The sequence below is a fragment of the Homarus americanus genome, unplaced genomic scaffold (assembly GCF_018991925.1).
Source record: "Homarus americanus isolate GMGI-L3 unplaced genomic scaffold, GMGI_Hamer_2.0 scaffold39155, whole genome shotgun sequence".
Taxonomy (NCBI): Eukaryota; Metazoa; Arthropoda; class Malacostraca; order Decapoda; family Nephropidae; genus Homarus; species Homarus americanus.
In genome coordinates, this window is record NW_024737042.1 from 7263916 (window position 1) to 7289482 (window position 25567).

At 41.8% G+C, this 25567-nt stretch overlaps 1 protein-coding gene across 6 annotated transcripts in view; it reads right to left on the bottom strand.

Moving 5' to 3' along the window:
• The window catches only part of LOC121872647 (lisH domain-containing protein ARMC9-like), a 77656-nt gene that overhangs the window by 4139 nt on the left and 47950 nt on the right, over nt 1-25567 (bottom strand). For 3 of the 6 annotated variants that reach the window (XM_042375576.1, XM_042375572.1, XM_042375577.1), the window contains exons 9-21: nt 20474-20632; nt 19963-20174; nt 17773-17874; nt 13795-14011; nt 13545-13652; nt 13196-13306; nt 12595-12706; nt 12267-12354; nt 9633-9726; nt 9209-9324; nt 8792-9009; nt 7676-7827; nt 6942-7494 (exon numbers count right to left, since the gene is read on the bottom strand). In XM_042375576.1, coding sequence (XP_042231510.1) covers nt 6942-7494; nt 7676-7827; nt 8792-9009; nt 9209-9324; nt 9633-9726; nt 12267-12354; nt 12595-12706; nt 13196-13306; nt 13545-13652; nt 13795-14011; nt 17773-17874; nt 19963-20174; nt 20474-20632 — 2242 coding nt within the window. The remainder of the gene's footprint in view (nt 1-6941; nt 7495-7675; nt 7828-8791; nt 9010-9208; nt 9325-9632; nt 9727-12266; nt 12355-12594; nt 12707-13195; nt 13307-13544; nt 13653-13794; nt 14012-17772; nt 17875-19962; nt 20175-20473; nt 20633-25567) is intronic. The other 3 variants (XM_042375573.1, XM_042375575.1, XM_042375574.1) reach the window with 3 other exon arrangements.

Genomic DNA, 25567 nt, shown 5'->3' on the forward strand with positions numbered 1-25567 from the left:
GACAACTTAATCGAAGTTGTGATCATTACTCTGAAGTCGGAGATCAGATGTACTGTATTCATTGATTATTTGAAGTGAAAAACATTAATATATAAAGTGGCAACCGGTCTAATAGTCCTAACAGCTTGTCAGAGACAGTACAGGTACAACAGTGAATGCTAAGCTTCAGCAAGGTGGCCAACACTGCACTCTCTAATTTCCCTTCCCAACTAAGGTCAGGTGCTCCTATAGAACTGGGTCAAATGGAGGTGCTGCCACCAATAGAATTATAAGTTTTTTTTTATATAAAAATGTAAAAGTGAGATTTACTAAACACATAATGCCTCCGAGTTGTTCAGGTGCACCAGAGTAGAGGAGTTACTGACAATTTTGTTGAAATTTGTTAAAATCTGTTATTTAGACCTAACAGTAATAAAACACTGCACGAAATCTATCTATTGACCCGCTCTCTGCTGAGATTAATAACGGTCATATTTAATACTACATGTCAGCCAGCAGTCTATAGCACATGTAAAGATGGAGGATGAGTGAGGATAACAGTGAGGTTTGCAGGAAATTAATGTACTGTACTGTAAAGTATTTGTGATCTGGACAAAATTTTCCTGTAGACTTCAGTTATACTAGTGCTTGATATTGCGAGAAGAAATTTTGTTGGCATCTTATTATATGTTCTCAAGAATATATTGATGAAAATATGGAGCATCAGTTGAGGTTTTCTTCTAGTTGTATCAACTTAATTTCTCAACAGTATGTGATCACCATCGTTTGTGGAGGATAAAAAATTAAAATTTATTACTGTACTGTACTTGTATACATTCACTGGTAACAGTTGGTACTTTCTCAAGCATGAACTGTCATTAGTTAAGCAGATTCTGACCAGGATAAAGCCGAGGCATTAAACAGCTTCTTTTCCTTGGTGTTCACATGAGAGGATGCGATTAACCTTCCTGCGTTTGAGGACAGACGGTTCGACACAGAACTGACCCACATTGCGTTCACAGAAGAGGGTACAAGAATACACTGTCAACGCTCAAGGTTCCATACGAGTCCTGGCCCTGACATGGTGCATCCCCGAGTGCCAAGAGAGTTGTGAAACGAGCTTGCCGAGCCCCTGAAGATCCTGTTCTCATGGGCGTCCGCAGGGAGGGGCAAGGGGGGGCATTTGCCCCCCCCCCCCTGGAAAATAAAAAATTTGAAAAAATTATATGGAAAATACAAAATGAATAAAATAAACATTTCTCAACAGTTCATTCAGTTAGAGCAGGTTACTACTCTTGGAACAGGAACTGGAGCCGTCGGGGATCTCTTCCGAAATTGTCAATGATGTCTTCACACTTCACACGTCGAATTCAGGATAACATTGCCCATGCCTGTTCTGTAAATGCCTGAATGAACAAAAGGTCCCCAGTGACTGGAAATGGCATATGTGAGTCCCATCTCCAATAAGGGCGATCGTCACTCCACGAACAACTATAGACCGGTGAGCCTGACCAGCATAGTATGCAAAGTACTTGAGAGCATTATCAGAGATGCGGCGATGGAACATCTACTACGAAACAACCTTGTAAAGGATTGCCAACACGGTTTTATGCCAGGGCGCTCCTGCTTAACACAATTGCTCAAGGTATTGGATATTTGGACCCACATTCTGGAACGGGGTGGTAATATCGACAATATATACCTAGATTTTGCCAAGGCTTTCGACAGTGTACCCCATGAAAAGCTGAAAATCAAACTGGAAGGGTATGGAATTCGGGGAAATGTCCTAGCATGGATAGAAGACTTTCTGCATGACCACAAGCAGTGTGTGGTGGTTAATGGCACGAAATCATCATCTGTACCTGTCACGAGCGGGGTGCCACATGGCAGTGTATTGGGCCCGCTGTTGTTTTTTTTTTTTTTCATAAATGACATGCCTGAGGCTGTACACTACTCATACAAATGTTTGCAAATGGCACCAAGTTTTCGGGAATCAAGCGGACTGAGAAGAGCTGCCGCAGGATCTCTGTTTGCTCCAAGAATGGTCGAAGAAATGGCTGCTGAGATTCAATGTCACGAAGTGTAAGAGGATGCACCTGGGGCGCACCAACGGTAAGGAGGTGTATCGTATGTCCCAACGGGATGAAGAAACTGCACTATTTGAGACTGAATGTGGGAAGGACCTAGGTGTGTATGTTGACAATTAGCTGAAGTTCTCGGGCCATTGTGAGAAGAAGGTAAATCAGGCAAATAAATTATTAGGTCTTCTAAGAAGGTCATTCAGATATCTAGACGGTCCGTCCCTCGTAACTATCTTCAAGAGTAAAGTGCTTCCCCATCTGGAGTACTGTCGGGGTGTCTGGTCCCTGAGATATACTAGGAACTGTCAGTTGACTGAAAATGTTCAAAGGAGGGCCACCAGACTGGTGCCTGCACTTCGGCACCTCAGCTACCCTGAGAGACTGGAGCGCCTGAACTAGCCTAGCTTATACTAGACGGGCAAGGGGAGACATAATTAAGGTGTATAAGCATCTCAAGGGGCACTACTCAGTCGGGTGTCCTTACTGGAGCTGGCGGTCGTTCGCCCCACAAAGGGTCACAGCTGAAGAAGCAGCAGGTCCAGAAAACTGTGAGGGCAAACTTTTTAAGAGTTAGAGTCATGAACTCTTGGAACAATCTGCCAGAAAGTGTTGTGACGGCACCGAGTGTGAGCTCTTTCAAGACCAGACTTGACCGACACTGGAGCAGGTTCAAGTGCAGTCACAATCCAAAGTTTCGACACCTCCCTGGCTGGGTGTGCGCCGAGGCCAGGGTTGAGGTAAGGCTGGGTGATCTGATGCAGACTAGTTCAGCAATGTGGTAACGAGGCACTACGATGGTGAGGTTCACATTACACCACCACAACACTCCTTGACTCATAGGTCACGAAGGAACTTATTACGAACTTTGACATGGCATGAACTTGCATAACAAATGCATTTATAACAATGTTGCCACACATAACAATAACATGTTAAGATTGGAGCATGAAAAACTTTGCCCAGAACCAAAACACTGGCTTGGAACCACTAGATGCGAGTCCTCGTATTACACATTAATCATCAGGGCAGCATACTGTATATACTGTAAACGGTGGCCGAATTTCGTCAAGAGGGAGTGAGCGGTCAGTCGACAAGGCGAGGCCTATACATGTGTAGATATTACCATAACCCTGGGAATATTATGGTTTCATACATACTAGGAATTTATATAGTCATGTTTACAATATTTAATGGTGTACCAGTAACTACATTGGAGTATTTTGGGTTGGAATGTTGCAATTCACATTAATCATGGTATCACCCAAACAATTTTTGTCTGGTCCGGAGCAGCGACTTTGCCGAAGACCTCGACCGTCAGCGTAGATGCCTGACTGTGTCATCATTAGTGACTACTTCTTGGTCACTTGCCTGGTTTCCTGTCTACTGCTGCTTTTAGTTTTTAAATTTCACTTCATAATGTCTCGGATTATGAGAGTTACGGCACAGAGGTCACCAATATTACAACTAGTTATGCATATGAATATTTTTTTTATTTTCCACCTAAATGATAAATATCTATGTTATGAATTTAATTTTGTTATGCAGGTGCATGTCATGTCAAAATTCGTAAAAATTTCCTTCCATATTGGTGTACTGTAAGTCTCGGGGTGTTGTGGTGGTGGAATGTCTGCGTCCGATTACCCAGCCAAGGGGGTGTGTCGAAACTTTGGATTGTGACTGTACATTCAGTAGCCAGTGCATGCCCAGTACTTGCCAACAGTGCGTAACAGAGACGTGACCGATCACCCAAGCGACTAACGAGCCGATCAGTGGTGAAGAGGATAAAAGTATTACTCTGAAGCTGGAGTGTCTCACACCCGGCCCCCCACAACTCCATCCATATAGTGTCTATAATTACTATAATATAGTAGTGTCTCACATTCAAGACTGAAACCAATCTACTGTATGTTGGTTGGATTAAGGTTTCACGACAGGCAGTTAGAATCATGCCGGAAAACATATTCCCGAATTTAGGACACCTGCGTACGCAAACGGGTGTACACATGCACACACATTTACAAAACATTAATTGATGGGCATCAGTGCTGGTGGTACTGGCAATGCGCATAGGTCTTAATGTGTCCTGGGTTCATTCACCCAGCCCGGGAGAGATGCGAGATGGGTTTTATCCAATGTGACGTTTCCAACATCACAAGTTTTCTCCGGGTACTCCAGTTTCCTCCAGTATCGACACTGGACACTAAAGGTCGTAGCAAAAAACAGACCACCCGCCAGAATGGCTAATAATTTAATCTGGTTAGTGGTGAAATGGTAAATAAATAAATAAAAAAAAGTGAAAATAAGCTTTAACTACAGTACCTGTACTTGATTTGCACTTTATATTTGCACTTTATATTGGTAAATATATCAGTAATTGTTTAGAAAAAGCTGGGAAATGTACAGTTACGGAAGTTAAGTGGTGGGTGAATGAAATTTTGTTATGCTGACCTAAGGTTGAATGGCATTAATAAAGTTTAAGAAGCACTGAACAAGAGGACAGAGCTGTCAGGATTATGTCTAGTTGGCAAATATATTTTTTGCAATGTTAATTTCTTATCTATCTACATGATAATTTATGATAAAACGGTTTCGGTGGTACAATAAAAGCAGGTATATAAAGTAGGTACAGGTACTCTATTACCAAAAATATTAATACTTAGACAAAAGATTTTTTTTAAAGATGATTTAAAGGAAGGGAGAGTAGTCTTTGCTCAGATGGGAGGGGGTAAGTTGCTCCACACCTTCACACCATGATATTTTATGGAGGTTTGGGACTGAGAGGTGCGCATGGGGGGGTGGTCTTAATAGCTCTTGGTGCCTTAAGTTGTATCTGATTATTCTGGAACTGGAAATAATTGTTGTCAAGCAAGTGATTGACAGATTTGTAAACAAATAGGGAACAGCAGTAGGTGTTAATATCTGATTATTCTGGAACTGGAAATAATTGTTGTCAAGCAAGTGATTGACAGATTTGTAAACAAATAGGGAACAGCAGTAGGTGTTAATATCCTCGAATTTTAACATTTTCAATTTAGCAAATTGTTCGTTTGTGCAATCCTTTTTTTTTTCCAAGTAGGTCATTGTCCGCACAACTCTCTTTTGTGCAGTACCCAGGGATTGGGTTTTTGAAGAGCCAGAGGCCTCCCATAGTGTGTGACAGTGTATCAGGTTTTGGTCAACAAGATCATAATAGATTTCTTTCATTGCTGTAAGAATGAGTGACTGCCGAGTGTGATACATGATACTGCACTGTTTAATGACTTTACTGTGAATGGCTTGTACGTGGTTTCTCCAGCTAAGTTTCTCATCAACATTAACCCCAAAGAATTTAGTATTTTGTTCGCATTTGAGGATTGTATTACCAAGGTACAGGGGGTCGAAATCTGGAGGCAAGTTTTTCCTTCTGTGAAAGATCGTGTAGTGGGTTTTTCGAGGTTGAAGGTCAGTTTATTACGCATTACCCAGGTCCTGACTTCACTCAATTCAGTGTCCATAGTTCTCATCAAGGAATGGAGGAGATGCGGTCATGGAGATTACTATCGTCTGCAAATAAGTTGTATTTTAGGAAATGTGCTGGCATGGACTATATCGTTTATGTACAACAAAAACAGTACTGGACCAAGAATGGAACCTTGAGGGACGCCATACAAGATTGGTGAGGAGTCAGATTGATAATTATTATAGCAAACATACTGCTTCCTATTAGACAGATACGAGGTAAACCAATTGTGGGATAAACCCCTAATGCCGTAATGTTCAAGCTTTGAAAGGAGGATGGTGTGGTTGACAGTATCAAAGGCTTTAGAGAGGTCCAAAAATATACTGACTGTGAACTGACTGTCATCAAAGGAGTTTAATATGTCATTAGTAAAGTAGAGCAGAGCACTCTCAGTCGACCTTCTAGCTCTAAATCCAAACTGAGAGTCTGTAAAGATGTTATTGGCACTGCAGAAGGAATTTAGTCTACTACATGTTAGCTTCTCCAGTATCTTACTCAAGGCTGGGAGAACTGATATGGGGCAATAATTCTTGAAATGACTTTTGTCCCCAGATTTTTTATATGCTGGGTGAACTTAAGCAATTTTCAGTTTATCAGGAAAGACACCACTTAATGATGCTTAATGGTATATTGTCTTCGCCTGCTGCTGCATCTTTGGACATTTTTATGATGGTCAATAATTCATCTGCTGTGACAGGGGATAAGAACTGCTCATTTTGCTGTCTGTTTTGCAGGTAGGCTCTAAATTCCTCATGGTTATCAGGGATGCTCTCTGCAAGATTTTTGCCAACATTAATAAAATATTCATTGAAGTGGTTGGTAATGAGGGACAGCTCCGTTACAACTGAATCATTTATCATAAAAGCTGAGTTGGGGCCGAGGGTTGAGTGTTCCTGTTCTGAATAGAATTTATGACATTCCAGGTTTTCTTACTTTTGCCGGATGCAGACTGGAGCTTATTTGTATAATAGCTACGTCTAACATTTCTAACTGCTTGAGTTACTCTATTTCTGATACCCTGTACTTCGGTAAGCATCACTGAAAGTTATGGCTCTTTTTGCAAATTTCCAATGGAGTTTTTGTTTTTCTTTTCTCATTGCCTTGATTTCACTTGTGATCTAGGGTTTGGAAATGGACATAGTTTTCACTGACACAATTACAAGTGCAGTGCCTTGATGTGTACAAAACAGTTTTCACGAGTTCTGTAATTCAGAGAAGAAAACAAATTTAAAGCTGGTGCAATAACCTAAACATGGTTTATAATTACGAAGGTGAAAACATTTCAATTTTCATCATGCTTAAGTTGTGGGCATCACAAACTTGATAAGTGTGTAAGCGGCATCACAGAATAACACAAGAATAATGACAAAACAGAAACATACCTGATTCTACTCTTTCTTCTGCTTGTGATGGTGGAGCAGCCTCTGTAGCTGGAGTCAGGGCCACACCGTCCTCCTCCCTACTATTGACCACTTCTTCCCTATAGGCAGGTTTTTCACGATTGTCGTCTCTCCGTCTCTCTAATGCGGCTTCTTGCTCAGCTTCCATTGGCTTGTTCTCGGGGTCTGTAGGCTCTTTGGTTATATCCAATGACTCTTTCTCCTGAGAGGCAGAGGTCCCCATCGTATTGCTATACTGAGAGTCTGTGGTCCCCATCGTCTTGTTGTAGTGAGGCTCTCCTTCCCTCACATCATCTGAAGACATCTCTTGAGAGTGGTTTGCAATTCTTGCTGCATTTGCACCTCTCTCATCTTCCTCCTCGGTTATTCTGTCATGCATAGTGCGCAGTGTGAAAGTTGAGTCATGCAGCGAAGGGTACTCAACTGTAGAAAGAGGTGGGCCAGTGTGTGGCCTCGTGGACATAACGGTGACGTCGTCATCATCATCTTGATACTTGATGAATGTCTGACTGATCCCAGATGTTCCTGAAGAATTCTGCAGGAAATTATACAAGATTAATAACACAAAGTAATACCACAAATACAAAGATGCAATACATGAAACATCTTATTAAAATATGCCTCAATTATAAATATCCTTAAGATATACATACTATAGTGTACTCTATTGCCAGAGTCTGTACAGTAGTTAAAATGGCTAGTGCATAATTATATACTTGTGGGTGATCCTCATGAGTGGGTGGTGGACGGGTGAAGTAAGGGACGAGGGCCTCAGCAGGGCAGGCGTCAACTGTAGTGGTGGTCCTGGCAGTGTGGGTCCTCGGGGATAACAGTGCAGAGGACCTGAGATCTACGCTCTCCTCACCTTCTGCAATAACAACATTACACATTACACTTGCAATTACAATTCATAACTGACTACAAACTTTCCATTCAGCCTTGATTACTGAAGGCAAACAGAAGTATTTGGACATAACTGATCATCATCTGTTGACCTGATATTAGTCAAAAGAACCTCTAAGTTACGTGCAAGGCTTGAGGCAACATTATCATAAACCAAGTGATGGGGATTTTACGAGGCATAATAAAGACATTAAATTCAACACTGAATTTCCATATATTTTGTATAAAAAATACATACCGATAATTATTCTTATTGACACTCATCCAGAGAAAAAAGAATGCTGCAAATGCCACATACAGTACTGTGCAGTAGAGCAGGTTGCCACGCACTTGCAGTGCCATACCCTGTGTCATCCACAAAGCACAAGTATAAAAAGTGGAAGACAAGTATTTTTATTGCCAAAGTGTAATACTTTCATCCAGAAATATTTAAATAATAATTTTTTTACCATTGTTAAACAGAAAACATTATCTACTTAATGCTTAAAACACATTTCAGTTGATCAAAAAGCTCGGTCACTAAAATATAAATCCAGGTGGACAGCAACCTAAAAGAATTACCGTACACAGGTTGGCTTGTCATCATCTTAAAGGGACAAGTTATGATTGGCTTAAAGACAACACCAGCACAGTAATAGTGTCTGAAGTGTGCTGCTCTTCACCTATAACAGTTTAAAAACAATCACAATATCACATACAGTATTGTACTTTAGAATACTTGGCTGGATATATACTGTACATACTGCACTGAGATACATATCATAAATTTATACTTTAGCTTTATTGAAAATTATATTACATGAAATCAATGTAATGTGACCAATGCCAAGATATGAACAGTAGACAGGTATAATATACATGTACAGTATGTACAGTATAGTACAAAAAAATAACTGTTGGGGACACGTGGATCAACCCAGAGGATCTACCTGAAATAAGTCGCCCCCTGACATCCGCCTCAGGCGGGGAAAGCTGATGTTCTTGGGAGTCTTGGCGACGTGGCAAAGGAGGAGACCTTCCAACTCGGAGAGAGAGAGCCCACTCCTCCACCTCCTTGCTGCCTTCCCACATTTCGCAGTAACTGTCATCGCCCTTTCCATTGTCACCACCACCACCGTCGTTCACCTCTGATGACCTACATGAAAAACTGCTCACCAACTTCAACAAACCCAACATTTCTACACAAGTGGGCTTATACGATCACATTAGACTTCAATCAGTGACTGACTCCAACTTTAAGCCCAGTACAGTAAATTTTTTCTAAAGCATATGTCATAAATACAATACTTATGAAAAATGAGGGCATAAGAGAAGTGTGGATAGTACTGTAGCTCTACAGTACTTACTTGGAGCGGGAGGTGTACATGCTGCTGCGTGCAGCCTCAGAGTCAGAAGGGTAGTCCCACTGTCCTCCTGCTGCCTGTTGCTTCTCATGCTGTGACAGCTGATCTCGTAGCCGTGTCTATTTCACAGACATGGATGTATCAAATATCTTAAGGGTTAATGAAGCATTGATAAAATAGTCTCAACTATACAATGATCATTTTCATTAGAACAAGTTAAGACAGAAAACAATTGGTTTGTGTATACATTATTTACATTCTCTCCCATAAACCTACTGCAGAACAGCTGTGACACTAATAGCTACTGCCAGTAGGGAGTGATTTCATCAGATAGATTCACTCTGTTGAGAATATCAATTAGTAAGCTGGATGGGGTGATACCTCCTAACAGTAACTAGGTCAGGCGTTGCATTATACTGTACAGTACCTGTGCATGGTGGTGCCTTATAACAAAGCCATCAGAGTTGGGTCGAGCAGTACTGGTCTGTGGTCGAGGATCCCAAGGCACGACTGGTGCTGACCTGATGGGGAGGTAAACCAATCAATCTACGCACATAAGTCAGTATGGTTACATTTGTGCCAGAAGCTCTATACGTACACAGTTCTGTCATTACACGACTCACCCAATAATTAAGTTAATGTTTCATTAGGTTTGGATTCCCCATAAATCAATTTACAGTGCTTATTACTGCAGGGAGACGTCAAAATTCACATTCAAAACTAGACACAATGACATTACAACTAAGATTTTATTCATAACCTGGCTTTTTACAGTGACTGATGGAAAGAATATTAATTGTAGACAAGGCAGTAATAGATCCTTATAATGAAGGACTGACCTTGGTATTACCCATTTTATAAAAATTTTCCCTTCAACTTATAATCTCAAAGGGGGTAATGTTTTATTTCCAGTCATGCATAACCTTAAAGTTTCATCAATCTCAATCAATAACAGTCTTCAAAGGATAAACTTCCCAAATACAATTTGAATAGTAGCAAGAGGTTGAACAAATGAACAGTTGCCAAGTGACTTTGACCTTTAACTCACTTGTACCTAAAAAAAAAAATTATGTACCCAGAATGATCCCCCAAAATCTATTTCCGTGTTTGAAGACAAAAGGTTCAACAACCAGAACCCAAATACATAGACATACAATCAACAGATCACTAGTGAAATTTTGCCAAAATATACACTAACGGAAAATGTAAGCAGCTTAGTCTTGTTTAGTCTGTAACCAGTATAGCAACCAGAGTATTATACACTATGGATGAATAAGTTTTCAATATGCATTTTGCATTGACCCGCAGGGGGTCAGAGATGTTTTCATAGCCAGCATGTTGTAAGTATTTATTTAGCCTGCTCAGACGCAGCTGCATTAGTCACGTACACGGTCTGGCGACAGTGTGTCCACCAGAGATGTCTCAATATGACGATATCACCTTTGAAGCTAATTACTTATTCAATTAATGGCTCTTACTTGATAACTAGGAATATTGATTATCACCAGTAAGACTTCCAAACATTTGATGTAAATTATTAGTCAGATTAGTTAGATATTTGCAACGTCAATTGAGGATGATTCACGGCTCTAACGAGATCATTTCCAGACAACTTTCCAGTAACGCTGCTGACATTGATTCAGGTGTTCATGCCAACCCTTCCTACTGGTAGAAGCTTCTAGAAGCTTGGACCCATGCATCATCCTTCGTGACGTCATTGTCAGTTAGCCGGGGTAAGTCCACCCTGGTATAGCTAGTCAATCTTTAGCTGGACACCACACATTACTGATCTACCACTGAGCAGTAGCCTGAGAGATCCTTTCAGTCCTAGCAGATCTAAATAGCATCTGTAACACTGCTCTCAAGCTCCCAGTCCTCAGTCCCAGATCAAGTGGCCAGCCTCTCTGTACTTTTATCCTCTTCGCCACTGATCGGCTCGTTAGCCGCTTGGGCGATTGGTCACGTCTCTGATTACTTTTCCTTTTCATTTATCTTCTTCACCAAAAGATTGGCTCGCTAGCCGCCCGGGCGATCGGTCACATCTGTGTCATGCACTGTCGGCAAATACCGGGCATGCACCGGCTCCTGAATGTACCTGAACCCGCTCCAGTATTGGTCAAGTCTTGTCTTGAAAGAGCTCACACTCGGTGCCATCACAACACTCTCTGGTAGATTGTTCCAAGAGTTTACAACCCTCACTCCGAAAAAGTTTGCCCTCACGGTTTTCTGGACTTGGGGCTTCTTCAATCTTGAGCTGTGACCCCTTGTGGGGCGAGCGTCCGCCAGCTCCAAGTAAGGACACTCAACTGAGTAGTACCCCCCGAGATGCTTATACACCTCAACTAGGTCCCCCCCTTGCCCGTCTGTAGTATATGCTAGGCAAGTTCAGGCGCTCCAATCTCTCAGGGTAGCTGAGGCGCCGAAGTGCAGGCACCAGTCTGGTGGCCCTCCTTTGAACATTTTCAACCAACTGACATTCCCTAGCATATCTCGGGGACCAGATGGGGTGACAGTACTCCAGATGGGGAAGCACTTCACTCCTGAAGATCGTTACGAGGGACGGACCGTCTAGATATCTGAACGACCTTCTTATAAGACCCAATAATTTATTTGCCTGATTTATCTTCTCGCAATGGCCCGAGAACTTCAGCTCATTGTGAACATACACACCTAGGTCCTTCTCACAGTCTCAACTAGTACAGTTTCTTCATCCCGTTGGGACATATGATACACCTCCTTACCGTTGGTACGCCCCAGGTGCATCCTCTTACACTTAGTGACAATGAATCTCAGCAGCCATTTCTTCAGATACAAGTATAAATATATATCTGTACATATAACTGCTTGTATCCGTCCACCCAACTCAGAGAAGTGAACTAAGACAGGCGATTTTTTAGCAATATCTGTTAATTCCCAAAGTAAATGCGAGTCTTCAGAGGAAGTTACAGTGAAGTTACAGGGGAAGTTACAAAAATGTGCCTGGACATACTGAACATATGCATCAACATAGACTGCACAGAAATGAATAAACAAGAATAAAACATGACACGAGATTAGTTACCTGACAGGCGCCACATCCCGTCGACGGTCTGCCTCCTCTGCCTCACCTGCCAACACACTTGTGTCATACAGGCGTCGAGTGTTATCACCTCAGCACGATACCCAAGTAAATAACATCACTTCAGTTTTATCTTTAATCAAAGCTGAACAGCATTAACTTGGAGGTTTAAATAAAAGTGAAATCGTATATACTGCACTCCACTCCTAAAATTAACTTTTTATGAAATGCAAAAATTATGTTTCAAAATATCATGAAAAACTCAAACACTGACGTATCTATTATGTTCAGAGTTACAACATTTCTTCAGTTATTATAGTGTGTTGGGTACCAGGGTGAAGTGTGTAGCGCCAGGCCAGCAGGTCCTCGCCGGCCGGGGCGTGAGGTGGTGCCCGCACTGGATCCTCAATGTCCAGCTCCTCTTCCAACCACTCAGGGTCCTCCTGTTGTGAAATGATGGCATTAGGTGTCTGTGTGTGTGTGGGTGATTACATTCAACTTCTCCCACTCTTATGTGAGGTGGATAAAGGGTTATAGAATCTTAAAAGGGAGGAAGTAAGGGATGATAAATGTACGTATAAGGTAACAGGAGGGGATTAAGGCAAGACAAAGGAAAATCATCACATTTACAGTACTCTGATGCCTAACCTGAATTGTATACAGTGATGTGGTGGGTAATAAGGAAGTCATAATTCATAATTATTCAGTTGCAGCAATTGAGGATGGGATATCATACATGAAGAGGGGGGGTGAAAATAAAGAGGGTAGTTACAGAAAGGAGATCAGATGCCACAGGGATAGTGAAGTCATCAAAGATGTTACCATTGAAGATAATGATACCACAAAGAGAACATTTTGATGAGGTGGAAGTCATGAAAGGCAAGAGTAGCCACGGCAGGACAATGATTGTTGATTAAAAAAATTGAATGCACCTCAATATCCAACACAGGGTCAGGTGAGGGTGGAGGTGAGAGGGGAGGGTCACGCCCGATCTGTTCCACAATATACTCCAATTGTCGCCGCTGTTCTGTGCCACCACTCTGCTGACAAAAGAATTGTGGCGTTAGTAAATAATAAAAATATCCATACATAAAATGCAATTAATAGTGCGCATTACATTAATATGACAGACAAATAAGGTGCAATAAATATCAATCAGTGACATGAAAAATCTATAACCTGATCCTAGTTTTATTTCTTTGTGTAATGGCAACTTACATGTAATAATATTGTCTAAAGATTAAATTCAAAGCAAAGTGAACACAGTCGAATATGGAGTACCTGAGCCAGGTGCTTTAGTGTAGAGTCCAGTCCCATATCAAAGGCTTCCTGACGGAGGCTGGAGTGTGAGAGGAGACTGTACAGAGCGCCCGTCACATAAGGCACCACCTGCATCACATGGCACCGTTAACAACAATCATCCTTTTTCCCATCTTAAGTACTGTAGTACAAATGGTACTCAATAAAATAAGTTCAAGGAATTCTTTTCCAGGACTCATTTCTTTAGTTTTTAGTAACAGTGGAGACTTACATGGCTTGGCACTGTGGTGAGGAGCTGGGCGAGTGCTGGCAGGAGAGTCTTCCCAAGAGGGTGGCAGCGGGCACGACCAGCAGAGCGGAGAGTGAGGTTCATGAGCAGGGCGGCAGCATACTCCTGAGTGTAGTGTGTGAGGGCTCGGGAGTCAGCCAGGGTGCTCACCAGCCACTCTACTGCACCGCCTTCAATCAACGCCACCTGTACCACTCCCCTGCACCAACACAACATACTACAGTGCTGAAAAACTCCCCTGTATAGCTCTATAGACATTCTAAATTAAGGTTACTATATTTTGGAATGGAATTAATATTAATCTAAATAAGAGGTGGGTGAACACCTGATCAGGGTTCTGAAGACTTTTTTTTGTATTATATTTGCCCAAAGTTTATATTTGATGTACTGAGAACATTAGTACTGTACATATTATCCATAAAATATGATGATTCATATTGCACTCTAAAGTCAACAGGAAAGTATGAATTCTTTCTTGAGTCACCCACAAAACGTACATTCTTTCTTGTACAGTATTTCTAAACATCAGTGCTCTCTTATGTCCCAGCAATGACATGTAGAATGTAATTTACGAATTCCAACTGTATCTGTATTTGTAGCATTTAGATATGCTAGCCAAAGCCGAGAACAGCACTACCACCAGAAGCAGTTGTTTGATTTCGTTAATTTTTCCAAAGATGTTCTTATCATTATGCTAAGTACAATATTTTAAAATAGGCAACATTTACAAGAACCTAATAGAACCTGACCTAACTAACCAACCAACCAAAGAAACCTACCTAACCTTACCTAACTTCAAAGCCGGGGGGGGCTTCACCCCCCATACTCCTAGCCATATTAAACAGCAAGTACTATACGTATTTTGATATCTGGTACCAATGAGAGCAACTTTGTCGAAGCATCATGGCATAAATCTACGTTCTTTTTGGCATAGGAGAGCGCTCGGACCAACGAGTCGGTTGTAAACAAACAGACGACACGTTGTGACTGAAGATTTTTCGGATTAATTGCGGTAGATAATTAATTTAATCATGTACAAAGACGTAGACATCATTTTAGTGTCATATGATCATTTTTTCACTGTGTTTTACCCCGCAATGTCCCTCATCCTCCATGCCCTGCCCACTACAGGTGATTTACGAGGCATAATTTATTATTATAATTTTGTGAACTTGGTGTTCGGTTTATTTTCTATTCCTATCAACAGTTATTTTTGGCAAGTTTTAGGAGATTTTCTTATATATATTGATGTATTACAGTACATATGTAAGAATTTTCTAGAATGTATTGCATCAATTTTGTTATGATTACTTGCATATTGAAGGCCTCGATCAGAGTAGAACGTTCTACAACTTCCCAGGTGTGTCTCGTTCCGATTTGTAACGGCTGGATGGTGCTAGGATGTTCCAGGGGCATCTGATGAGGTACAGAAGCAGCAGCGAGCGGCCTAGGGGAGGTCAGCCCCGTAAGGTGGATAGCCCACCTGCTATCAAATCTCCCACTTTATATCCCACTTCCTAACCTTACCTTCCTCCTACAGGACCTACACCGTTCTCTCCATCACAACAAAAACAGGGAAGGTCAGTCGATCGTTTCTGCTCAGAGTGTGAAGTACAAGCATAGTGACAACTAAAGATAATTGTTGTGCAAGTATTGTGGAATTGTTGTGAGCGATATAAAATGAAAAAAACTAATGAATTGTCCACTGGTAATGTGCTGGCTGTATATATACTAAGTGAGAAGTCCAGTTGTAAGGACATACCCTGTGAACAGTTTTGTGAAGATTTACGGATTATTAAAGAAGACAATAGTTTACAAGTGTGTTTCTGTGACTTGTGAAAACCTACCTGCATGTTTTGTCTGTACACTGATACCGATCATCGTAAAATTACAGTTGACTGGGGGAACAGCTAGTGGGAACTAGAACGACACTTGTGATATATCTACTGCTTCTTCATAAACGACCTGGCTGCTAGTAACCAGTGGCGGAAGCTAGCAAGCAGCGAAAAGGTGGGTCGTAACAATACTTATAATTAAAATAAAAAGTTCTCGCCTCTTAAAATACTTACTATAAAAAGAAAATGTGGAAAAAATGAACGAAATCGAACCACTTCTGGTGGTAGCGCTGTTCTCAGAAATAACCGCTGAAAGTCCCAGTGACTATATAATTGGGGTGAAAATAGCGATACTGCATAAACTAATTATGAAAACATCAGAAGTACCTTCATGCTGTTTCGCCTTCTGTAAAGTTATCAGTCGTCAGTTTGCATTTATATTTCAATTTATTTGAGTCTGGAAATAACAGTTTCATTGAAGTACTGTATGTGAAATGTTGAAATTAACCAATTCAGTAATGGCTAGTGCTACTTGTGAACAGGGCTGTGCCCTTCAGAGAGCCTAGTTAGAGAAGGTTAAACAAAAACTTGAGGGCCAAGGAAGAAATCTTGAAATTAAAGGAAGTGATAGAAAGGAAGAAGGAAGAAACGAGACGAGGAAAGCCAATGTCTGACGAAAACTCAGGCAAATGGAAGGTTGTGAGGAGAAGGACGACCAAACTGGTGGTGAAAAAACCCACCAAGGATACGACAACAACAGCTAAGTGTACCAACTCTTTCAGTCCTTTGATAGACGAATTGGACGTTAGCATAGTCAGGGACAAGGCTGACAAGGAAGGTACGAAAACCTTAATTGTTGGCGATTCCCAGGTACGTTACCTGGACAGAGCTTTTTGTGGAAAAAATAAACATAGGATGAGGGTGTGTTTGCCAGTAGCTGGGGTGGGGGATATAAATGACAGGATGGACAATATCTTGTCTGGTAATGAGAACAAACCCATTATCTGCCTCAGTGCAGGAGGCAATGATATTGGCCGGTGTAGGAGTGAGGAGCTTCTTGATTAGTTCAAGGCAGCTATAGAACGTATTAGGACGAAGGGAGAGATCCCTATCATATGTAGTGTCCTGCCTAGAAGGAGAGTTGGTAATGAATGGTTGTCAAGGGCAGTTGGTGTCAATGGCCGTCTTGACAGATATTGCAAGTCAATATCAGTCCCATTCATTAACAACTGGGACAACTTCTACGGCAGAAGGGACCTTTATGCTAGGGATGGGGTGGCAACCCTGGCTGGTTCTCTCGAGAGGGCAGTTCAAAAGATGTCGAAGTCTTTAAACTGCTAGGGGAACATATGAGCACGGGGGTGGAAGAGACTGCAGTGGAAGCGGGAAAACAAAGTGAAAGGTTACAGGGAAATAGTGCTAGGAATTATGACAAAACTAAATTAGGCAGGGGGTTAAAACCTAAACTCGACAAAGAGAGGATTCAGAACACGACTAACTTAAATGTCTACTATGCAAATCAGGGCGTTGGTATGTGCCGAAAAAAAATAAAAATAATAGCATTCACCGAAACATGGATAAACCTAGACTCACGTGAGTTACCTGTCGAATACCAAATTGCAGGTTACAAATTATTCCATACCGATAGGCAGATTAGGAAAGGAAGCGGAGTAGCAATCAATGTCAGGGATAATCTGAAGTGTGAAATAAATAAGGAAATAAAAACGGAGCAGATTACAGAAACAATTTGGATAGAATTTATCGATGGTAGGGAAAAATTAATCACAGGAGCAATATATAGACCTCCTAATCTTGATAGAGTTAATGAGACTTATTTGGGATGAAATGCACAGGGCTTCCATACATAGCAAAGTCTGTATGGTAGGCGACTTTAACTTTAGCCAAATAGATTGGATTGACTTTACGGGTAACTCAGAATCAGAGGATTTTCTTGAAACAAGCCAGGACTGTTTCCAAAGCCAACATATAACCGAACCCACCCGGGGTAATAATATACTCGATTTAGTTCTGTCAAACAGAGAAAACCTAATTATATATAGCTAGCTAGCTAGCTAGCGAGAGAGCGAGAGAGAGAGAGAGAGAGAGAGAGAGATAAGATTGTTACCTTATGGAGAGCTTTTGTAGTGCTGCCAGAGCCATGTCTGTTGTGGCTGAATCAGGTTGTTCTGCTCGTAGGGCTCTGAGCAGCACCCCGCATACCTCCTCACTGACACCATAAACCACGCACCATGATGGAAACCACAAGGGACGTCAGGGCACCACAAAGAACATCAGCGCACCAGAGGACATCAGCGCACCACAGAGAACATCAGCGCACCACAAAGGACACCAACCAAAAATTTAGTAATAAAGTTATTGCTAATCGTGTAAAAAGTGTAAAAGGAACTAGTGTGCTACAGGGTATAGTTACAAATAGTTTAAACTCGCTTAACCTAAAAGGAAAATTCTGACCTATTATTCCGCTTTGTGGACTTGCTACTGTACCCTAAGTCCAGGATCATTACTGTACAGTAGATAAAATTGGATCACCTGAAGATTAAGCATCCAGGCTTATTTCACATACTAATGCTACCTGGAGGGGTTAGGTTAAGTTAGGTTAGAGCTAGTGTTTCATCATCACGTGAAATAAGCTGGTGTGCCTAATCTTCAGGTAATCCATGATATTTCCTCAGGAGCTCATGATGTGACATTTATCCAACTTGGAGCAAAAAACAGACACTGTGATCATGACCACTTAGCATCTCCACAAAGTATCAAAAAGCTGCATTTACTAAGAGTGCTAAAAATATAATATTAAACATACAGGTAGCGGATTTTTTTATGGGAGCCATAGAAAACATGTACAACTGTGGACAAATTTCCATAGTCACATTTGGAAATACAGTAAAGTATCTGTAGACCGAAATGTCTGGTACCAAGAGATTTTATAAAAATGGATAAATACATTAAGTGGATTCTACTGTATCATGAACATGTGTCCAAGAAAAGCACGTAATAAACCATAGTACTGTGTTAGTTGGGTTTTATTATTAGTTAATGCAAATACATAACCACTAACTTCCTTCATTATTCTGTAACACAATATTCTCTATTCTACAAATAATTATAATTCTTCAATGTGTCATCACTCTCCTACAGGCATCATATAACTTACTTCTCAAACTCATGTGAAGACAGATTTCACATTAAGATTTGCCCCCACACATTGGGAGCTCATTTATTGAGCACCCCTTTACATCCTGTGTATATGGAGAAGTGTAGAAGCATTACAGCGCCCAACAGGGAAGCATGTGGGGTTCATACAGTATTTACTTTCTTAGACTTAGATAATGGGTGGGTGAGAGTGCTTGAGGGGCCATTGGTTTGTTATTAAGTTACACGTGGTGAAGTAAGAATAAGTGTACAGTATATAGGAAGGTATCCCTGTATAGTTCATCTGTTTATGGTAAAGCGTGGCGAGTCTCCAATAATGCCAAGTGCTAGGAGTGTCACTAGGAGGAGGGGTACTTGGTCAAGGAGGGTTGTGGCGTGGGATGAGAGATACGTTGAGGGTGGAGGGAGGCACACTGACAAAATTAAAGAACACTTTTAATGTATTTGTGAAGCATAAGCGTCAGGAGAGCACACGGAGGTTCCAGGAACCAGGGTGGGTGCTGAGCCATTTACCCGATTGTCCAATTGTTCCTAATTTACTATTGTGAAATATGTGGAAAATTTATTAAATGACAAGTATTCTATACATTATTCCAAAATTATTATTTTTTAATTAGAATGTACTTATCTATCTAAAATATATTATTTCATAAAGTAGCTTTTCAACCGAGATACTTCACTGTATCTCGCACCTACAGGAGAGTCATGAAGGTAATAAAAGTCTTAGTAGTTTAACATATGTTTACTCAGTTTTATTTATATATGATGGTTTTCATGTTGTTCAGTCTGATGTAACTTATAATAGAAAGGAGCAGTCACCAGATGTAGACCAATCATTATGTGAGCCAGGCATACTGTAGGTGCCAGATACTCCCAAATGTTGGGAGAGTTCCCCACAACTGTACATGCTCTGGTATCCTGTATATTCTAACTTCTTGCGCAACACATTGCTACACCATCACTGATCATAAAAAAAAACTTCTGAACCTAATAAAATTAATAAATCATTTCCAGAACAAAACTACAAGAAATATTATTACACTCATGAAATAAACTACAAGCCGTCATAATAAAAATAAGTAAACAAAACAACTGGCACAAAATGCCACATCAGAGCGAAAGGCGATTACGTATATAGTACCTGGCCAGGTAGGTGCGGCCGGCATTGAAGGCAGTGAGGGCATTGATGAGCCTGGCAGCTGTCTGAGCTAACATCTGTGGCTGAGGGCTGGTGAGGGCGCCGGCCACACGACTCCACGACCTACACGACCCACGCACCCCCAACACGTCGCCACGCACGTAGGCCGTCACCACCGCCTGCCGCACACTGCCCGTTGTCACCCGTGTCACACGCTGCAACACAACACACCTCACAATGGATAGTCTCTTTATCACCCACTGTACACAAGAAAACATAAGCATTCTCTATACCTCCCATTACTCACAAAAGGGCATGGGAGTTCTCTATATTTCTCACAAGACATGAAAGTTTCCTTTGCCCTTTATTATTCACAAGAGAACCTGGAAATTCTCTACCCTCCATTACTCACAAGAGGTCACAGGGAAAGAATGAAGGAGTTCACAACCAAACACCACAAGAGCAGAGCATACAAGACATACTACCCAACAGCCCCTAATACTACAGTACTCACATGTCTCAGGGCCTGGAGCAGCAGCAGGACATGAGTCTCAGGGGCGGCGCCCAAATCTACCCTGACACGCTCGAAGTCTAGGGCAGCGATGGGCGCCGCCACCCCAGGACGACGGCGACACCGCTGCATCGACTCCAGCAGGATGGTGGCCGGCCCCGCCTGGTGGAGTAGGGAGGCAAGACATTCACTTGTATAGGAACTGCAACTATGTTTAATTTCACTGATTCAGAGAGAAAAGTATATGTACAGGTAAGGATAAAGATTAAAAAATTACAACGATGTCAGAACTATTCAGAATCAAGGGGTGATACAACGTATGGTGTTTGACAGTGTGGGGGTCCATAGGCAGGTTCCCTCCAACACATAACCACCACCCTTCCCCCAACACACACAACACACACATACCTTCCCACACGTACCACATCTTCCCTCCATATCCTTACCAACCACGGACTTTACCTCCCTCTGAAAAATTAACGCACGCCCCTTTTCACATCCATTCCGTCCTACACGATTACCAAACATATATCAAACCACATATCCACAGCTAACAAATCATCCAACACCACCCACGAGCCCGCCCTCCCTCCCACGCCATCACCACCCGTGAGCCTCCCTCCCACATCACAAACATATAATCTCTCTCACACCAAGCAGAAATCCTACCTGAAACATCAACCACACATTCTCCCTCTCACGCCCACACCACAAACATTACCTTGGCAGCTACAATTTAATCTCTCATTTATGGTGCCGCTGGGTGATAATATTCTATCTTTCTCACCTTAATATCCAACCTTTCTCACCATCTCGTCTTCATTACATACACAGGAACACACAGACTCCAGCCAGTATCAGGCAACCTTTGAGCCTCTGAAATGACCCTTTAACTACCGAACGAACTAATTCACGGCTTTGTTTATTGCCGGTGGCGTGGAACACCCATTAGGGATCTAAATGCTCTAATAAGGATTCAATTTCCTTGTCAACTTCAAAAAATAATATATTCCGAGGTATTTACTCTATTAGTTTAAACATTCAATTTGCGTCTTGTTTGAAACACAGGAGGCAAGACTTGGTCGGGGAGGACTATGGTGGGGTTAACATGTTCAGTTTTCGTTATAAGGCTGTGTCCTATTTCCTTGTATAATATATATTCAGAATTCTTAATGAGAGAAGTTATAAGTGAAAATGAAGGACTAAAAGTTAATGGTAAAGTAATATTATATACGCTATGCAGATAATATTGCTCTGATCACAGATAGTGAAGAGGTATTTGAAAAACTGGTTAACAGATGAGTGGAAAAGTGAAAAATATGGTCTTAGAGTTAATGCTGTAAAGACTAACGTAATGGTTATTTCCAAATTGGATATAAATTCTATAATAAAAATAATGGCAGGCAACAGGGAACGTAAACAAGCGGAAAATTTTGTGAATTTAGTAAGTAACATTCGCTGTGATAGTAGATGTACGGAAGAAATCAAAACAAGACTAGGACAAGCAAAAACAGCATTTAATAACCTATACAACCTAATGAAAAGGGACAATAATTTAAATGTGAAAGGCTGCCGAAAGGCTTTATAGGGCAAGAACTGATGTATGGGTCGGAAGCGTGGACACTTTCAGCAGACACCAGAAAGAGGTTGGAGGCCTTTGAAATGTGGTGTTATAGGCGAATACTAAGAATAAGCTACACTAACAGGAAATCATATGAAGAAGTACTAATATTTGCAAAAACTTCACAAGAAATACTTGAAACGTAAAAAAAAATATCAATGAGATAATGTACACTGGACATATAATAAGGGATGAGGAGATAATAACCAACATATTAATGGTCAAAGTTGAGGGTAGAGGGCCAGGGGAAGGCAGAGACGAAGATAGATGAATGAAATTAAAAACTGGGTCCCCAGAGATACAAAACCTTAAGAGGGCTGGATAAACAGTCCACACACATTCCAAGACACGACCTCAGTGAGACCCGCCATGAAAGTCGTGCGGGAGCACGCGAAGACCGTGCGTGAGGCTCTATCCTCCATTTTTATTCCTCCTGAGAAGCTGAACCTCCTCGTCCTTAAGTCTTTTTTTACTTCTTCGGGTATAGAGGAGGTTATACGAAGGTCGTCCGCCGGCCTAGCGGTGGCCTTATGGTTACCTTCGGTGACTGGGGGCAGGCCAAACAAGTAAAGGAAGTTGTGCATCAATGACGTCCCCATTCAGGTGTAAGTAATTCTTTGCGATAACGAGGCATAGGGAATGATCTCCCACGTCGAGATACAACACCTGGAACTACAGGAGATTCAATAACTGATCAGAAAAGTCTACGTCGAACGAAAGATTAAGATAGAAGACGGAGAATCCACCTCCGGTGGGATTCTTCCACATGTTACCAGAGACGGTTACACTGGGATGGGACACCGTACCAGTGCAGCCGTACATACCAAGACCAACAAGGTGCTACAATTGTCAGTGCTACGGCCACACAGCGATAAAGAACCGGGCTTGGGAAGTCGGCCCCATGTGCACACCATGTGTCCTTCAACCAAGAAGAAATGCCCAGCTTGTGGCGGCTCTCATTCCTCCTCCGACCGGGTGTCCCAAGTGGAGGGAGGAGTGTAGGGTAGCCAAGTTGCTAACCCAGAGAAACATTAGCTACATGGAGGCTCTCCTTTGTAGTTAAAACCAAGAAACAAGAGAACCCCAATAAGAAAAGAAGAGCAAGCACAAGATAGCGAAGAACAACAGGTACACAATAAAGAAGAACAAGGAGAAGAGCAAGTGTGGAATGTGCAAAAGAATAAAAAAAAAGGAAAAGGTCAAACTAACAAGTCAACGGCCGTAATAACCACAGTAGTTGACGGCCAGGAAAGCAAATAAAGAAGAAAAACAGCTTGAGAACGTTTAGAGTGGAGGACTATGGACGCCAACCCTCAGATATGAGGACGGTACTCCGATGGATTGAGAAGTCAGTTACTCTAGGTCGAGACATACAGTAGACGTGGTTATGCTTGTTTCCCCCTCCCAGTTAGCGAACCACGTCTCTCAATTATTCTTCCTTCGTCGTATAACTTACAAGTCTTCAATACCTAAAATCCCATTTACGGTCTCCCCTAATGTAAAATACAAATAATGTTGGAGTGGTGGGCAGGTTACAGTGTCGCTACTGTCATGTGTGTGTGTGACATACAGTTTCCTAGTCAAACCAAGAAAAAGTTAGACAAACGTGTAAATGCAGTAGACAGCACTCTTATTAAATTCACCTTGTCTAATCCTCGTGGTGTTGGGTAAAACCAAGAGTAAATGCAAATGAAGATATGACATGAGCATGAAGGTGTGGTTTTATTCTTCGTTAATATATGCTACACAGTAAGCGTTCACTTTATTTCATCGACTCAAACCGAAGAATGATACGAGTTAACGCCTTATTAGCTCTGACCATAATAAATACATAAAGCTTGAAGTCTCAAAATTTGCAGTGTACTTGAGGATTCATTATTTAAACAGGAAGTCCAAACCACTGGAGCTCGATAAAACCAGAAAAATCTTGTTTAAATTCAATGAGCCGTGCGAGTGATGTTGGCACACCTAGGCGTCACGTCAGTCAAACCCACCACCGGACAACCCCCATATCGTAGGAAATACCAGTCGGTCATATTTTAAAGTACTGTAATGCAACCTACCTTTTCTTTTACGCTTCACCATTAACATTCATTAGAACTATTATTAATTACACACAAATCTTTTTATAAATTGTAAGCGAGATGAGGAGACATGTACTGTACTCTTATACCTCTCCAACCCACCTGAACTTGTCTCTCGTTTCTATATAACAGATAAAAGTAGTTTCACCAAACACCAACGAACATTAACAAATCATATTTAATTATTTTGAAATACGATTATTTTCTACCCACACCAAAATACTTAAATGGTAAATTTGCACTTGCACACCACACACTCTTAGAAAGTAAAAAAATTATTTTTCTAGCGTATTTGTGTGTTTAGACCAAATATGACCTTCATTTCTGGCAGAAATTAGCCGGGTTTTTTTTTTTATCGAATTATTTTCGTTGGACATTTTCCGAAAACAAATAATGGCAAAATACATCCAAAAACACTAGAGGAACAAAATCCAAACCTATCCTAACCGACTCTCACCATATGATGGAATCACCTATTTATTACCTCATTGGTCTGGTTCTTGTTCGTTGTTGGATTCTAAGATTCTTACACAACGCCACATACAGTATGTTGGTCTTTGTGATATTTACATTCAGTCTTGCACTTATGACACTTTACTGAGGTTGGAAGAACACTGTAGTGGACGTCTCCCCTACAAACTGCATAGCGGCGTCACCACCTGCTACCGCCTTCCCTAGCAACCAACCAGATGTTACAGTATCTTAGCAACGGAACTAGTCACCGGCGACTTTCTGGGTTTTCCCAACATGACTCATAGCGGCTGCTGGGTATATAAGCTCTGTCTCTCCATTGAGATTCATTCTGACCATTCTTCTTGAACAAGAAACACCTCCTCCTCCGCCGCTGCCTGGCTGCCTTAGCTCCTCCTCGCCTGCCTGGCGGTCCTCGCTCCCGCCAGCGAGCATGGCGACCCACCAGCTGTCCTTCTCTGAGCTTCCTCACCAACCAACTCTCATTCTGCCCATCTTCCTGAACAAGCACCTCCAGCACCAGACTGTCTATCATATAACTTATATTATACAAGAAAACCACATTAGAGTTTCCTTCCATCCTGAGTGCTAGACAACATTAATATCTCGATACCCCTACAATGGTGACTCCCGGAGATTAGCACTCACACAGGATGGAGGAGACACTGATCACGCTCCCAGTCTTCAAGCAGACACCGGCTCCTCTTCCTGCCCCAAGCACCACATCCTACGACCCCAGCACACCCGTCCTGCCTCAGACGCTGACCCAGACCCCCCAGCAGGCGCATCTGACGACAGTACCTGCCGTGAGGGAAGCACACAACATCCATCGCCTCCACACCCCCTCTTTTCTCCCTCAGGTACTCCCTGCTAATGTCCTGCACCCTGCTGCTGTCGTGGACCCAGCTGCTGTCACGAGCC